This window comes from Falco biarmicus, chromosome 9 (genome assembly GCF_023638135.1).
Source record: "Falco biarmicus isolate bFalBia1 chromosome 9, bFalBia1.pri, whole genome shotgun sequence".
NCBI classification, from domain to species: domain Eukaryota; kingdom Metazoa; phylum Chordata; class Aves; order Falconiformes; family Falconidae; genus Falco; species Falco biarmicus.
This window is the reverse complement of record NC_079296.1, coordinates 8235527-8250906: the sequence shown is the minus strand read 5'-3', so window position 1 is coordinate 8250906 and position 15380 is coordinate 8235527. Positions and strand designations below refer to the sequence as shown.

General features: G+C 67.7%; 2 protein-coding genes across 2 annotated transcripts; both read left to right on the top strand.

The window, feature by feature from the left end:
• Positions 1–2455: 2455 nt before the first annotated feature.
• Positions 2456–11740, top strand: AJM1 (apical junction component 1 homolog). The gene is made up of 3 exons (XM_056353098.1): positions 2456–2779; positions 6359–6432; positions 8253–11740. The coding sequence occupies exon 3, from the start codon at positions 8316–8318 to the stop codon at positions 11559–11561; it is 3246 nt and encodes a 1081-aa protein (XP_056209073.1). The 5' UTR covers positions 2456–2779; positions 6359–6432; positions 8253–8315; the 3' UTR covers positions 11562–11740.
• A 985-nt stretch (positions 11741–12725) lies between these two features.
• Positions 12726–14047, top strand: PHPT1 (phosphohistidine phosphatase 1). Its single transcript, XM_056351832.1, has 3 exons — positions 12726–12891; positions 13160–13284; positions 13658–14047. Exons 1-3 carry the CDS (start codon positions 12738–12740, stop codon positions 13748–13750), a joined length of 372 nt encoding a protein of 123 aa, XP_056207807.1. The 5' UTR covers positions 12726–12737; the 3' UTR covers positions 13751–14047.
• Positions 14048–15380: the final 1333 nt, after the last annotated feature.

Below are 15380 nucleotides of genomic sequence, written 5' to 3'. Positions count from 1 at the left end.
AGGCACAGGGACAGAGGCTGCTCCTCCCTGGGGACAGGTGCTGGGCCAGCCTTTATCTTGCAGGATTGCCAGAATGAACTCCAGCTCGTGTCATCCCTCTGGCCGCTCACATGTGCCCCATCGGCAGCGCAGGGGCCCCCGGCAGCTCAGCCAGGGACAAGCCTGGACCTGCGCAGCCATGGCGGGCACCCAACGCTGTGTGCAGGGGTAGGGGACAGCCCTGTCCCTCCCCGCAGAGCCCTGCTGCCCACATGGGGCTGATGTGGGGGGCTGTGCCAAGGGGGTCCCCTCCATCTGAGGGGCTGCCGCCCCTGCAGACAGCGGGCAGAGGGCCAGGGGCAGCCCCCTACCCCTGCCCAAGGGCCACGCTGGGGTGTCCCGGCACCCGTGGGGCTGGGCTGGTGCTGCCCCCCCTCCCTGAGTGCCCCAGACTGGGTGCCTGGGGCTGTCACAGCCCAAAGCAGCAGCGTGCCATGGTGCTCAGGGGAAGGTGCCAGCTGCTGCCAGAGCCCCTCTGCCCAGCTCCCAGCGAGCCCTAACAGCCAGCATGGCCACAGCCTCCCTGCTCCTGTGGGATCTTCCCTTCTCTCCCTGCCGGCTGCCCCTGGCTGGAGGAGGAGGAGGTGTCCACAGCCCCAGCCACCTCAGCGCATGCCATGCCACTGCCCTCTCCAGTGGAGTGAAGACGTGCCCATGGTTCACTTGGATCCCTCAGCACTTCCCAGCTGCACAGGGGGAGCAGGTGGTCCCACTGCCCCGTGTCACGAGGTGGGGGGACACAGTCCAGCCCACTTGTCCCCTGCCACAGCTGCAGGGACAGAGGTGGTACCGCAGGGGATGCCCTCAGGGCAGGCATTTAAAGGTTGGACTAGATGATCTCAACCTAAATGATTCTGTGATCTGAGTGCCCACCTGGCAGCAGCATCCTCCACGCTGGGTCTCTAGGCATTCCCATAGGATTTGGGCTCCTGCATCATCAGGGTGACTGCACCCACGGGGGATGCTGAGCCCTGGCACCCCTGTGAGCAGCGAGCTGGCCTGACCCACGCTCCCACATGCATCAGCAGCCGTGCCACAAGCCTCGCTGGTGCTCAGCGCAGGCACAGGGCTGGCTGGCGTGGGCCAGCAGTAGGCAGGGAGCAGATGGAGCATCACAATGGGGGCCGTGGGGGCCGCAGAGGCAGGAAGCCGGGGGCAGCAGGAGCTGCTGAGCCGGCAGCCCAAGCGCTGCATCCTGCAGGGAGGAAAATGGAAGCTCTTGGGGGGGACGACAGCAGGGGGACCCCAGGGCCCTGGGGAGCCGCTCGGCCCTGTCTGTGCAGCAGGGAGGGGCTGACCCTGCTTCCCAGCTCCCAACCCCCCCCCAGCTGTTGCACCCCACTCACCTGTGCCATGAGCTCCTGGGGCTCAGCCCAGTCCCAGGCAGGGTACGTGCTGCTGGCCCCAGTGAGCTCAGCCGTGCCCACAGCATCCCCGGGAGCACAGGGAGCATTTCGGGACAAAATGCATCAGCCCGGGCTGCGTTCCTGCAGGAGTCATGGCAACACCAGCGTGCTGCAGCCCCTGTGCTCACACTGCTGCTCCTCTGCCCGGTGCAGGCATAGGGGGTGGCGGAAGGATGCTCCCAGTGCCACAGCGGAGGGGTAGGAGGGTCCTGGCTTCGGAGGATTTTGAAATCAAGCGGATCCCAGTACACACCCACCACGCCGCGACGTGGCGAGTGGCAGCCCTTGGCACTGGGCTCAGAGCCACGTGAGCTCCCGGTGGGTCCCCAGTGCCGAGGCCCCTTTGCCAGGGCACCCGCAGGTGCTGAGCCAGCGGTGCGTTCGGGGCGGTGGGCAGCAGATGCTGGCTCAGGGAGGTGGGAGATGGGGAAACTGAGGCAGAGCTCGGGCACTGGAGCTGTCGTATGCCGAAAGCCACCAGACGCCTCCTTGGCCACCTGGGCACACTGCCCATCGCACGGCTGAGCATCCCCCCGCGGGGCTCCGGCTGCCCTGGTCCCTGTGGGAAAACCAGGCCACTCCGCGGAGGAGCTTAGCGGGGATTTTGCTGCCCAGTTGGCTGCGGCCGGGCAGGGCCGCCGTGATGTGCCAAGGTCAGGCGGGATGCGGTGCTGCCGGGGGTGGGGACAGGGGGGCTGTTGGCTGGCACCGGGGGCTGCCAGCGCGAGGGCAGGTGCCCGTGAGGGCACAGCTTCCCACGGGGGCGGTGGGCTCGTGGTGCGCGACGTGGGGCTGAGCCCCCCCGGCATCTCTCCAGGAGATGCCTGTGCCTTGTCGGGGGGCACTGGGGGTCCTGCGGGTGCCCAAATCCCGGCTGCGGGGGGACCCTCCCGGGGGATGGCACCGGGTGAGGCGCCCGGGGCGCCGGAGCCCCTCCAGACGCTGCCCCGGCGGGGGGCCGCAGTGGGCGGGGGATGCTGCAGGGGGCGGGGATGGGGATGGGGCCGGGGCCGAGCGGAGCCGGACCGGGACCGGGGACCGGTGATGGGGACCGGGGCCGGGGGCGGCGCCGGTGGGTGGCTCCCGGTCCCGGCCCCGGCCGGTAACTCCGCCTGCCGTATTTATGGGAAAACAAGCGGCGGCGGAGCCGGGCGGCCGCGGCGGAGCGTCGGGCCGTGCCGAGCCGTGCCCAGCCGTGCCCTACCGGGCCGTGCCGTGCCGGGTAGGAGGGCGGAGCCGGGCCGGGCCATGGCCACCGGAACGGCGGCAGCCCCAGCCTAGCGCGGCGGCGGGGATGCGACGGGGGGGCCGCCGGTGCGGTGGGCGCGGAGCAGGTAAGGGGGGCCGGGGAGGGGGCTGGGCCCTGTCGTGCTCCCGGGGGACCCCGACCGAGCCAGCCCCCCCGCGACCTCCTCGGACCGTCGCATCACCTCCCATGCCCCCCTCCCCGAGCCCTCATCTCATCCTGCCGCGTTCCACATCCCCATCCCATCCCCCGAGACCCCCCCGGACTATGCCATCCCATCCCCCCATACTCCCCCCGTTCCCCCCATCCCCCCATTCCCCATATCCTCCGGGCCATCTCCATCCCGCGCCCCCGGGCCGAGTCATCCCAGTCCCCCACACCGCAGCCCCCCGTGTGCCCCATCCCCATCCTCATCCCCCTCCTCATCTTCGTCCCCATCCTCATCCCGTCCCGCCGCAGTGCCCGGGCAGGGCCATCTCGCCCCGGTACCCGGCGATGCCGGCCCGTGCTCAGCGCCCTGCGCGGCCCAGCGGGCCCGGTGCCACCCGGTGCCGGTGCGCAGCAGCGGGGGGTGCCCGGGGCCACCGCCCTGGGGGCTGTGGGGGGCGGCGGCAGCAGCACACGGGACAGACCCGCTGCCCCCACCACCACCCCGGGGACCGCCCCCGGCACCCCCGACCCTGGCTGGGCACTGGGAACCCACCCGGGGTGCCCCAGGGTGCCCCCAGCCCCCCTGCCCCTGGCCTGACCCGTTTGTGGGTGCCCCCTCCAGGGTGGGGTGCCAGGGCCTGACCGGGGGCAGGCTGGGGTTGGGGTGTCCCTTGCTGCCGCTGGGGTGCTGGTCACCACTCACTTGGGTGCCAGCACTGGGGGTACCCTCCTGGGCTGGGGCTGGGGGTGCTGCTGCCCCTGGCAGGATGAGCCTCTCTGGGAGTGCAGGCAGGGCAGGGGGTGCTGAGGCACCCAGGGGGGCTGTGGCCACTCAGCCGTGCACGCAGGAAGCCAGGGGGGCTCAGAGAATGGGCTGGGGGACATATAGGAGGTGCCAGGGGCACACGGGATAGGGGCATGGGCAGGAGCACAGGGCTGCATGGGTCAGGGCTGGGGGGCATGGGGAGGGGGGTGGAGGGGCAGTGCGGTGTGCATGGGGAAGCAATGCCACAGGGGCACAGGGCGCTGTATGTGTTGGGGGGTGCCCCAGGGGTGGCTCAGAGGAGGGGGTGTCTATTTGCCACATACCCAGGGCAGGGCTGGGGGGGCAGCAGGTTCCCTCGCTGTGGGCAGTGCTGGGTGCCAGCCCCCCGTGTGGGCAGTGCCCAGGCAGCGTGTGCACCGGCAGCATCACAGCAGCGCCCTCCTGGCATGCACACGGAGTGCACAGGCCTGTGGCCAGCGGGGCTGTGTGCTGGCAGTGCCCATGGCGCAGCGTGCACGGGCACTGCACCCATGGCAGCGTGCCGGCGGTACCCCCAGCATCATCTCCACGAGCATGGCGGTTGCAGAGCACACAAGATGCTGCCTGGGCTGTGTTTCCAGATGTGGGCACCGCTGGCGTGCTCAGGGCAGCGTGGTGCTGCTGGCAGGGCCCATGGGGCTGCACGCAGGCAGTGAGCTCAGTGCAATGCAGCGTGTGCTGCCAGTGCGCTCGGGCTGCCTGCGGAGTGGTGCAGTGGCAGTGTGCTCAGTGCACTGCATGTGTAGGCAGCGTGCTGGCAGCGTATCCACTGCAGTGTGCCCAGGCAGCGTGCAGGCAGCGCTGCCTGCCAGCTCGGTGCTCAGTGGGATGTGGTGCAGGCAGCATGTGGGCAGGGTGTGCAGCAGTGCCCAGGCAGCATGCATGGGGCAGTGCACTGGCAGCATGCTCGGCACAGTGTGTGCAGGTAGCACCCTTGCTGTGCGCATGGGGTGGGCAGCAAGGTGGCAGTGCCCTGGTGGTGCTGAGCACAGCAGGGGCAGGCTGTGGGGTGGTGCGTGCAGGCAGCTTGGGGCAATGCACGGGCCATGTGGGCACAGCAGGCTGCCAGCACGTGAGGCAGGGTCCTGGCAGCCTACGCTGTACAGTGCACAGGCAGCATCAGGGCAGCATGCTGGCAGTGGGGACAGTGCCCTGGCAGTGCTCGGTGCAGTGTGTGCAGTGTATGGGCAGCACCCGTGCAGTGCGTTTGGTGCAGCGTGTGCAGGCAGCGTGGGGGCAGGCTGCAGGCAGAGCACTGGCGGAGAGTGCTGAGTGCAGAGCAGGCAGGCAGCGCGCTCACCGCGGGCATGGGGCAGGCAGCGAGGGGCACAGTGCCCGGGCAGGGTGCTGCGGTGCCTGGGTGGCGTGCTGTGCTCCGGCAGGGCACTGCACAGCCCCACTGCACAGCCGGCACGTGCCACATGCAGGCAGTGACCCAGTTCCCGGCAGCCTCCCACGGGCCTCTCCGGCAGCCCGTGGTCACTCCCGGTCCCCAGAACCCTCCGGTGGGCTGGAGCTGCCGGAGGCCGGGTGCTCACGTGTGGCATGGTGCGAGCTGCGTGCTGGGCAGCGTGGGGTGCTGGGCTGGGGGTGAGGGCAGCCCCCAGCTGCGGGCAGCAACCGGTACAGGGTTGGGTGGGTGGCACTGGGCTCTGCAGCAGTGCTGGGTTGAGCTGTGGGGTGGCCCTGTGGACTGGCACGGGGTGGGTCCTACTGGGTGCCACTCGGTGACACCATGGGTGTGCTGGAGAGGAGCTGCTGTGCTGGGGACGGGCTGGGCTGGTGTCCATGTGTCCTGCCCAGCAGCGGGATGATGGGGGGCTCTGCAATAAACCACCTGGGCCCTCCCTGGGGTGGGGATGTGGGCATGGGGGCTGGCTGTGTCCCCAGGGGCCACGTGCCCCGAGGGGTGGCTCCTGCGCAGGGAGCTCGTGGACATCAGCAGCTCTGCAAGCGTTGCCAGCTGGTGTCAGCACCCCCAGGGTGACACAACATGGAGACCCTGGGCAGGGAGCCTGGTGTCCAGCGAGAGCCAGCAGGGCTGGGAGTGAAGCAGGGCACCTGGTGCCCTCCAGCCAGGGGGTAGGAGAGCAGAGGGGATGCAAAACCCACTGTCTGTGGACGGGACTCAGCGCAGGGGACAGAGTGTGGGAGCACGGTGGCACGGGGCACTGGCAGTGCTGGTGGGGCTGTCCCAGCTCTGCCCCCACAATGGGTAGAGGATGCTCGTGGCTTTGTGGGTGCCCTGCTCTCCCTGTGGTGCCACAAAGCCCGGCTCCCCCCAGCCCCCTGCAGCGCTGCCGCCCCAGCAGCCTCCCCACACACCCGCAACCCACGCTGCCCTCGCAGAGGAGGAATAATTTGGAGGAATAATTTGGAGAAACCATGGCAACCCCGTGCAGCTCTGCAGGCGGTGAGGTGCTGCTGGGGTGCGGGGTGGGATGTGACAGTGCCCGTGGGATGCCGGTGCCCGTGGGATGTGGTGCCTGTGGGATGCGGTGCCTGTGGGATGTGGTGCCCACGTCCCCCGGGCACAGGGTTGCGCACGGGGGCTTTACTGGGCTACAGTTCAGTCAGGCTCAGCAGGACTGTGGCTGCAGGGGTCTCTCAGAGCGCTTGATGTCCCCCCAAGGCATCCCATGGCCCAGGCAGCCGCCCCTCTGCCATGGCTGGGGGGTCCCCAGCACCTGACATGCCTCTTTTATTTTTCAGTGCTGGGATGGAGCCACCGCGGGGTCCTCAGCCAGCTCAGCCCTCCCACTCCCTCCCTGCTGCTGCCGGACCAGGTAGGACCCTGGGCTGTGGTTCCCTGCCCACCAGCCACCCCGATACCATGGGGATGGGCGTCCCAATGCTGCTGTCAGCATCATGGCAGCGCGGGGTGCTGTCTTCCTGGATCTGGCCCAGCTCCTGAGCATTTTAATGCAGCAGGGCCAATGCTGAGCCACTGCTATGGGGGCAAACCTGCTCCCCCAGCCCCGGAGGCACTGGGATTCCCGTCTCCCTCTGGCATCGAGCTCTCCCCACCACACGGACAGACACCCCCAACCCCACTGGCTTCACCTCACTCTGGCATCTGTTCTCCCTGGCCTTGGGGCAAGACAGGGCTTTATCTGGGTAACAAAGGGGGACCCAAGCCCCCCTCCCTATCTTTGCATAGTCAATACTTCTTCTTGCCAAATAAAATTTGTTCCTTTCCTCCCAGAAATACCTTCCCTGTGGTCCTCTGCTGCTGTTTAAAGCCAAATGCATTTTGCTGGCCTTTTCCACACAACTTTAGTGCATTGTGGAGCAGCTGGTGCCCACCTGCACTCCCCGGTGGCCAGGTGGCCAAAAAAGCAAAGATTCATGGGATGTGATGAGCATTAAAGCCAGCCAGGTATCCCTGCCGTGAGCAAAGCTGGGTGTACGTCTGCTCAGTGCCAATGGCAGCCTGCAGCCGGCTCTCAATGGGCTGTTGGTGAAGGTCAGTGCCACAACCCACCAGGTCCTGCGGGCAAACCACCTTGTCTGCTCTCCTGGTCATGCTGGGGAGCTTGTGCTGACGTCTCCCCTTGCCACACAGCTGTGTCACGCATGTGGCTTGGGTCTCTGCCCATCCCAGCCACCCATGCAGCATCGGCCTGGAGCAGGTGGGATGCATGGTGCTGGTGCATGGTGGGTGCCAGAACCCATGTCCCGTGGGAGCTGCAGCTGCCATCCCACTCACTCTCCAGCCCAGGAGACGTGTCACGGTTACAGACATGGGAGAGGACAAAGGTAGTGGGTGCTCAGCCAGCACAGCCCCTCCAACACAGGGTTGTTGCAGAGGGACCCTGATCTGTCCTGCTCAGAGCTGTGGGAAGCAATGGAGCAGTCGCTGCTGGCACACAGTGTTGGGGTACCCAGCACAGCACCCCTCTGCCAGCACCCAGTGGCAGCTGTGAGCAGCCAGGACTGTTGGCACCCCACAGAGGTGTTTGTGGGCCATGGTGGGTGCAGCTGCCATGGCGGGAGGTTGTTGTTCCTGGCCCCCCTCAGAGCCCCAGAGCTGCGTGGGTTTCCCAGCCCCCACAGTGAGTGCTTATGGTACCCACCCCTGGGTGAAGCTCCTGCCTGCCCTGCCTACAACGCTGGCACTGGACACAGCGTATGCTAGGACGTGGGCATGCGTGGTCCCAGGAGACTCCACAGCCACTTGGATGTTCACAGCAGGGGGCCAGGCATGTTCCCCATCCGCTATGGAAAACCCTGTTGTTGGGTCCCCCCAGCCCCATTTCCATGATGCTGCAAGAGGCTCCCCATGTCCTGCACCCCAGGAACGTAGGCACGGCGGTCGGTGGCCTCCTCTCGCTACGGTGAGCTGGCACCCCTCCCCGGCTGCCCCGTGGCAGCCATCTGCTCTGTTATTTGCACTCCGGATTTGGGGCCTTTTTCCAGCTTCTTCCCCCAGTTGGGATCCAACTATTAACAGCAGCAGTGGAGGCTGGGACGCCCCCGAACCCTCATTTCTGAAGAAGTGGCCAAAAGCCCACCCTAAGCCAGGAGCTGTGGGGATTTACCCAGTGCCATCGTGGCTCCCCGAGGTCCCCGCCAGGATTTAGGCGCCTCGTCTGTTCTCTTGCAGGGCCGGCTGCCTTCCTCTGAGGCCGTCTGAAGGGGAGCTGGCGGGAGAAGAGTCGCTTTTAAGATGACACGAACAGACCCACCTGACATCCTGGTGTCTACGGTGTACCAAGACATAAAGGTGGCCACCACAGCCCCTGGGGATTCGATCGTCTGCCAGCCCCTGGCACAATGTGACGCCTCCATGTCTTCGTCCTTGCCCCGCGAGCCGCAGCCCTTCAACAAGCGCCACTGCAGGAGCTTTGACTTCCTTGAGTCGCTGGACGAGCAGCTGGGCGCTCCTCCTCAGGCTATGGAGCGCCCCTGCCCGCGCCCCGGCACCCCCGAGCCCACGCCAGGACCACCGGGCAGGCGGGCGCCGCCGAAGCCGGACCCTTATGCCTGCAGACCCCCTGCACCAAGGAGCGAGCCCAAGCGACGCGCCCGCTCAAAGAGCGCGCCGCGGGTGAAGTCCACCTTCACCCCCGTGCCCATCGCCGTCTCATCGTCACCGCCGCCAGCCCGGCGCGGGCGGGAGGCGCTGCGGGTGGCGCGGGAGCCCTCCCGCACTGAGCCATCCCCACGTCGCGAGGGCCAGGTCCCCCTGCGGGCGCTGGCTAACGAGGTGCACCCCATCAAGCTGCAGCCACAGCGCAGCAGCGTCAGCCGCATCTCCCCGCTCTGCCTGGGCAGCAACTGCTTCGAGGAGGGGCCAGGTGCCAAGGTGGGTGCCAGCCCCCACGTCAAGTGCCGGGTGGACATCAAGCCGGACGAGGCGGTGCTGGTGCATGCGGCGCGCAGCCTGCGGGCAGCCCAGAACCGGCAGGAACCGCCACGCTGGCCCCGCGCACCCGGGGCTGCCCGCAGCCTGGCGGTGCCGGGGAGCAGGCAGGCATCCACGTCCCGCACGCCCACCCCCAGCGACTCCTACAGTGGGGACCCCCCGCTCCTGCCCTATCCCGGTGAGTACTACGAGGCAGACCCTCGGGCACTGGCGTACCAAACAGTGCCGGTGCCAGCCTCGCGGGAGTTCAGGGAGTACCCTGAGAGGGGCTGCATGACCTTCTCGGCTGCCGGCGGCCCCGCCAAGTTCTTCTATGCAGAGGATGCGGTGCGGTGCCCCAGCCCCGCTGTGCCCCTCCGCAGCTCTGGCTACGCCAGCTACCCCTACCCCGGCCGCCACGCCATCCCCCCGCACTTCTACACCGAGGACCCAGCCAAAGCTGCTGTCCACACGGTGCCACCCCGGACGTTGTACGTGGACGAGGCACGGGGCTACCCCGTTCAGGAGGCACCCACCCGTGCCTTCTATGGGGATGAGCCCCGCTTTTACGCCCCCCGCGGCACCCCTGTCAAAACCCTCTACGCCGAGGATGCCCGGACGTACCCGGCTCTCGGCTCCTCTGCCCGGGTCTTCTATGCCGAGGACTACGGGAAGTACCGGGAGCGGGAGATGCTGTCGCGGACGTGTCCCCCGCCCCGCAGCGCCCAGCCCTTGCACTTCAGTGACTGGTACTGCCCCGAGCGGAGCACGATGCCCTACCAGACCTTGCAAGTGTCACGCTTCACCCCACAGCCGGCCGGGCGTGAGGCCATGGTCTCCTCCTGGCACGCCAGCTACGGTGTAACCCCCCCACGGCTGGGCCGGGAGACCCAGCACTACTCCAAATCCTGGGATAACATCCTGGCGCCAGCGGTGCGCAGGGAGGAGGTCCTGCAGCGCGGGCGCAGCTACGAGAACCTGCTCGCCCAGGAGCACCACCGTGCCTTATCCCCCGAGGAGCGCCGGCAGCCGGTGGTGATCAACCTGTCGAGCTCACCCAAGCGCTACGCAGCCTTGTCCCTCTCTGAGAGCTCCATCCTCGAGAGGGTGCACGCGGACGGTGGCCGTGGCCCCCCGAGTCGCTCCTGGTATGTCACACCAGAGATCACCATCACCGACAACGACATCCGAGCAGACGGGCTGGGCAGGAGCGAGAGGCGCTCGGCCAGCTGGGATGTGCTGGATGCGGGGCGGGAGCGCGGTCCCTACGCCATGCCCTGTGCCCCGCAGCCCGTCCCCAGGGAGAGCAGCTCAGGGCGCCAGCGCAGCCTGGAGCAGCTTGACGAGCTCATCACTGACCTTGTCATCGACTACAAACCGGCACCAGGCCACCGCGCCGGGGACAGGGACAGCCTCGCTGAGCAGCTCAAGCAGCTTCTGAGCACCAGCGCCCCAGGGCCCCCGCGGCGGGGCGAGGGCAGGAGGGTCCCCCCCGCTGTGCCCGAGGGACCCCGACCCACGAAGGAGCAGCCAGGTCCCAGCTCCCGCGCCAGCGCCCCCCGCCCCCCACCTGCCCCGCTGTCCGTTGGCCCCTTCGAGAAGTCCCCGGAGAACTGCTCGCCCGACCTGAGCGCAGAGGAGGACGACATGATGATGTGCTCCAACGCCAAGTGCCGGCGGACGGAGACCATGTTCAACGCCTGCCTCTACTTCAAGTCATGCCACAGCTGCTACACCTACTACTGCTCCCGGCACTGCCGCCGCGAGGACTGGGACACACACAAGGAGAGCTGCGTCTATGGCCGGGTGGGCAGCGTCTGCCGCCACGTCCTGCAGTTCTGCCGGGAGAACGCCGAGGTGCACAAGGCCTTCTCGCGCATCGCCAAGGTGGGCTACCTCTCCCGCGGCCGCGGTGTCCTCTTCCTGGGCTTCCCCAATGCCGGCTCGGCTGAGAACTTCCTCCAGTTCGGGCTGGAGAGCCTGCTGATGTCTCCCACCTACCTGTCCCTGCGGGAGTTGGAGAGCTACTCGGACAACCTGGGGGAGTATGCCCGGGAGCTGCGGGAGACGGGCAACCAGTATGACCCTGACGAATGTTTCCTCCTGAATGTAACCGTGGCCGTCACCCAAAAAGTGCCAGAGAGGCCATCACCGAAGACACAGGTGCCGACGGTCAGGAAATATGCCAAGGTGGCCTTAGCCTCCTCCAGCCCTGAGAAGAAGATCCTGAAGAAGGAGCGGGACATGGAGACGTTGATCCTGACCCCGCCGCCTGGCACAGCAGACATCGACAAGGAGGGGGAGGAGGGCCGCAAGGCACGGGAGGTCTGCTTCATCAACATCCAGCGGGAGCTGCGCATCCGTGGAGTCTTCCTACGGCATGAGTTCCCTGCCGTCTACGAGCAGCTCTGCGACTTCGTGGAGAGCAACAAGCGCTTCACCCCCACCACCATCTACCCCATCGACAAGAGGACGGGCAAACAGTTCATGTGCATGATCATGGCAGCCTCTGAGCCCCGCACCCTCGACTGGGTGGCCAGCCCCAACCTCCTGGACGACATCATGTGAACGTGGGGTGGGGACCCCTCTGGCACCCCCACGTCACCCCCCCCCACCCCCCCCCCTTTGTAGATAGGTGTTGCCCTGTCAGTGCGGTGGGACGGGGACCCCCTCTTGGATGTGGCATTGGGGGAAGGAGGCGGTGACAGGCTGCAGGCAGCCGGAGCTGGCTGGGGGTGGGGGGCTGGAGCCAGAGCAGCGGGCAGGGGGCCGACTGGGCTGGGGGGTGCTGTGGGGTGACGGGAGCATGGGCCATGGAGCACAGGTCCCAGCCAGCATCCTGGCAAGACCCCACAGAGCCTTCTCGGGATGAGCGGTGCTTGACCAGAGTGGGGGTACCCCCCAGAGCTCTGCCCACCTGCACACCCCCAGAGCCCCCCACATAGGCCCGGGGCCCTGCCCAGCCCCCACAGGGGCCCCATGGAGCACCCGGCCCACGGGTGCTGCTGGCAGCCCTGCGGTGTCGGTGGCAGCGGCCCCTCCGTGGTGGGAGCACGCTGCTGTACGACCTTTAGGTGCAGCGGGGACCCTATAGGGGGTGGCTGCCAGGCACCCTTGGGTGCCCCCCGTAAGGTCTCTGGTGGGGTACGGCCCCCGCACGTGGGACAGGGCTGGGGGGAACCTGGGTACTGCTGCAGCTCTGGTTGTGCCCAGTGCCGGGGGGCCCGAGCCCGGGGGTGCCGGGAGGCGGCAGCCGGGGGAGGACAGCCGGCGGGGGGCTGTGCGCAGCAGTGGGGCCGGCCGCCGCAGAGGGGCAGCGGGGGGGACTCGCGGGTGAGGGGGGGCGGCATGCCAGGCGGGGACGGCTTCGGGGCTGCCCGAGAGGGTGTCAGGGAAGATGGGGGGGGGGGGGGGGAGGGGCGTGTTAAGCCGGGGTCAAGGCAAAGCTGGCACCGCGCCGGCTCTCCGCCACCCCCCGCTCACGCAGGGATGCCTCACGGCCCCGCACTCCCGGCCGCCCTACCCGCGGGCAGCCCACTCCCCCTTCCCTGCGGCGGGGGCCGGTGCCCCGGGACGCCCCCCCCAAGCACGCCCTGGTGCTGCCGCAGCGCGCTCCCCCCGCGCACGGCTCCCCGCCACCGCCGGGGGGCGGGGCCTGAGGGCTGTGGGCGGGGCGCAGGGCGGGGCCTGGCGCTGGTTGGCCGGCGGGGCGGAAGGGGCGGAGTGAGGCGGCGGGGCGGGGCGATGATGGCGGCGGCGGCGGCGGCGGGGCTCGAGGGGGTGGCGGACGTGGAGATCGACGGCGACGGCGTCTTCAAGTACGTGCTGCTGCGCGTGCGCGCGGCCGGCGGGCCCGGGAAGGATGTCGTGCGCGGCCACGGCTGGGCCGAGTACCACGGTGAGGGGCGCGGGGCACCGGTGGCCGCGCTCGGGTGAGGGGATGCGCGGGCCGGGACACCGGGGGGGTCGGCATCCCCGGTGGGGCGGGCGGGCGGGATCCCTGGTGGGCCTCCATCCCGCGGGTCCTGGGGGACTGGGCGGGGCTGCCCCGGGGACCCCCGTGGGCGGTGGATCAGCCGGTGGGTTCCTGCGCCCCACCTCCCCCTCCCCCCGCCGTTCGACCCCCGCCCCACGCGTGCATCGCCCCACGGCTCCCTCCCCCGCAGCCGACCTCTACGAGCGGACGGCGGAGGAGCTGAAGCAGCAGGGCCTGGGCTGCGAGTGCCTGGGGGGCGGCCGCCTCTCCCACCGCCCCCAGGAGAGGAAGATCCACGTCTACGGGTACTCGGTGGTAAGCGGGGTGCGGCAGGGCGGGGGACACCCACCCGGGGACGCAGCTCGTCCTTCCCGACGGCAGCCCAGGTGACTGTGCCAGCCCCCGGGGCACCGCATCCCCTCGGGAGCAGGGAGCCGGCAGTGCCCACATCCCCCCGGGAGGGTATCGTGATACTGGTGCCACGTTTCCCGTTCCAGGGTGGCACTGTCCCCCTGCCTGGGCGCTGTGCAGTGGCGGGACCCGGCTGAGCTGCCCACGAGCTGCTGCCACCCAGGGATCGGAGCCGATGGGGCTGGCACAGGCACAGGCTGCGCTGCCGGGGGTCTGCCGAGCTCTGCCAGGGGTGGTAACTGCGCCAGCTCAACTTCAAGACCCTCTCCTCCACCAGGGCTTTGGGCGAGCGGACCACTCGGTGACTACGGAGAAGCTGAAAGCCAAGTATCCGGACTATGAGGTCACCTGGGCAGATGAAGGCTACTGACCTGCTCTGGCCGGGCAGCGGCACCAGCCTGGAGCTGGTGTGGCCAGACCCGGCGTCGGGGTGGTGGCAGCAGGCTCGCTGCGCTTAGCCGCGCTCAGGGCTCTCCTGGTTTTAATTTGTATTGAACTCGCCCGTTCTCCACCATCACCGGACTTCCCCCACACCGTGGGTGCCCCCCCGCTTCCCCAGCGCAGCAAAGCCTTGGTGAAGCCGGTGGGTGCTCTGCCCCAGCCTCCCTGGTGATGAGGGGGTTTGTCCCACACGTGTATGTGAGAATTAAACACGTTAGGGAGCGCAGCTGCTCGCGTGGTCACACGTTCATGTCATGGCTTGGTCTGCTCCTTCCCCCAGGTCAGTGGGAGTGACCCCCTTGGGGTTCCAGCCTCTTGGGGGGCGGGGGGATGCTGAGCCTGGAGCTGGCAGGGTCTGGGGTGGGGACAGCAGAAGGTGTGTCAGGATTAGTGTGGGGAAGGGCTGAAGAGAAAGCGATGGGTTGCATGCCTGGCAGAAGGAAGGGCAGGGTGGTCCCAGGGGAAGGACCACCCTCTTCTCCTGCTGCGAGGGAGCTGAGCTGCCTGGGCGTGTGGTTTGGAAGAACATGCCTGTTCCCAGCCTGGCACGTGGTTATGCCTTGAGGTCAAGCATCCTCCTTGACTTCAGCCCTCCGAACAGCCAAGACTCGCTCCTGCTCCCTCAGCATTTCCCAGGGGGACCCTGCTTGCACTCCCAGTGAGACTGGGGAAAGGTGCTGGGGCCTTCGGTGGCAGGAGAGCTCGAGGGAGATGTGCAGGTCAGGTTGGCGGGGTGGACCGCTCAGTTGCTGTGCCATGCAGGGCTGGGGCTGGAGGAACCACGCTGTTCTCACCTCATAGAACAGTGCTACAATTCTGTGTGCTCCCAGCTCCTGTCTGGATGCTTTGCCTGCTGCTACCTTCCTGCCTTCCCTTCTTGCCGTCGGGGATGTGGGCTACCTAGACAGGAGACTGTTCCTCTGTGCCCGGAGCCATGCAGGGTTAGCGTGACCTGCTGAAGCTCAGCCCCTGTGCCTGATGTCCAGCCCTAAACTCAAGAGGTAGATCGTGCTGGGTGAGGATGAGCTCCATGCGCTAGGCTGGGGGTGCAGGACCCGCTGCCCAGCTGATAGCTTGGGGCTGGAGCTGTGTCTCTTGCGGAGGATGGTGCCCACCAGCCTTGTGAGGTGGCGGAGGGGGAAGAAAAGGGGCTAAACCCAGGTGCCCAGGACATGCACAATGTTGCACTGGGCCCACTCTAGAAAAATAACTGCTGTGCCGAGACCTGCAAGGTGAGTGTCACCCAACAGCCGTGTGTGCACTGAGTGCTGGGGGCCGTTCGGTGGGGTCTGGGTGCCTTGGTGTTGGTCACAGGGAGGAGCACAGCTTCCCTTCAAGTCACTGAATCACCAACTGTGGAGGCACCTCTGGATGTGTCCAGTCCATCCCCTGGCCACAGCAGGTTGCTCGGGGCTGTGGCCAGGTAGTGTTTGAGCATCTGCGCAGATGTGGACCCCACTGCAGCCTGGGTAACCTCTGATTTTGATGATCCTCACAGGAAAAAGGTTTTTCTTAAGATTAAGGAGCATTTTTTGTTCTTGCTTCATTGTTTTCTCTTG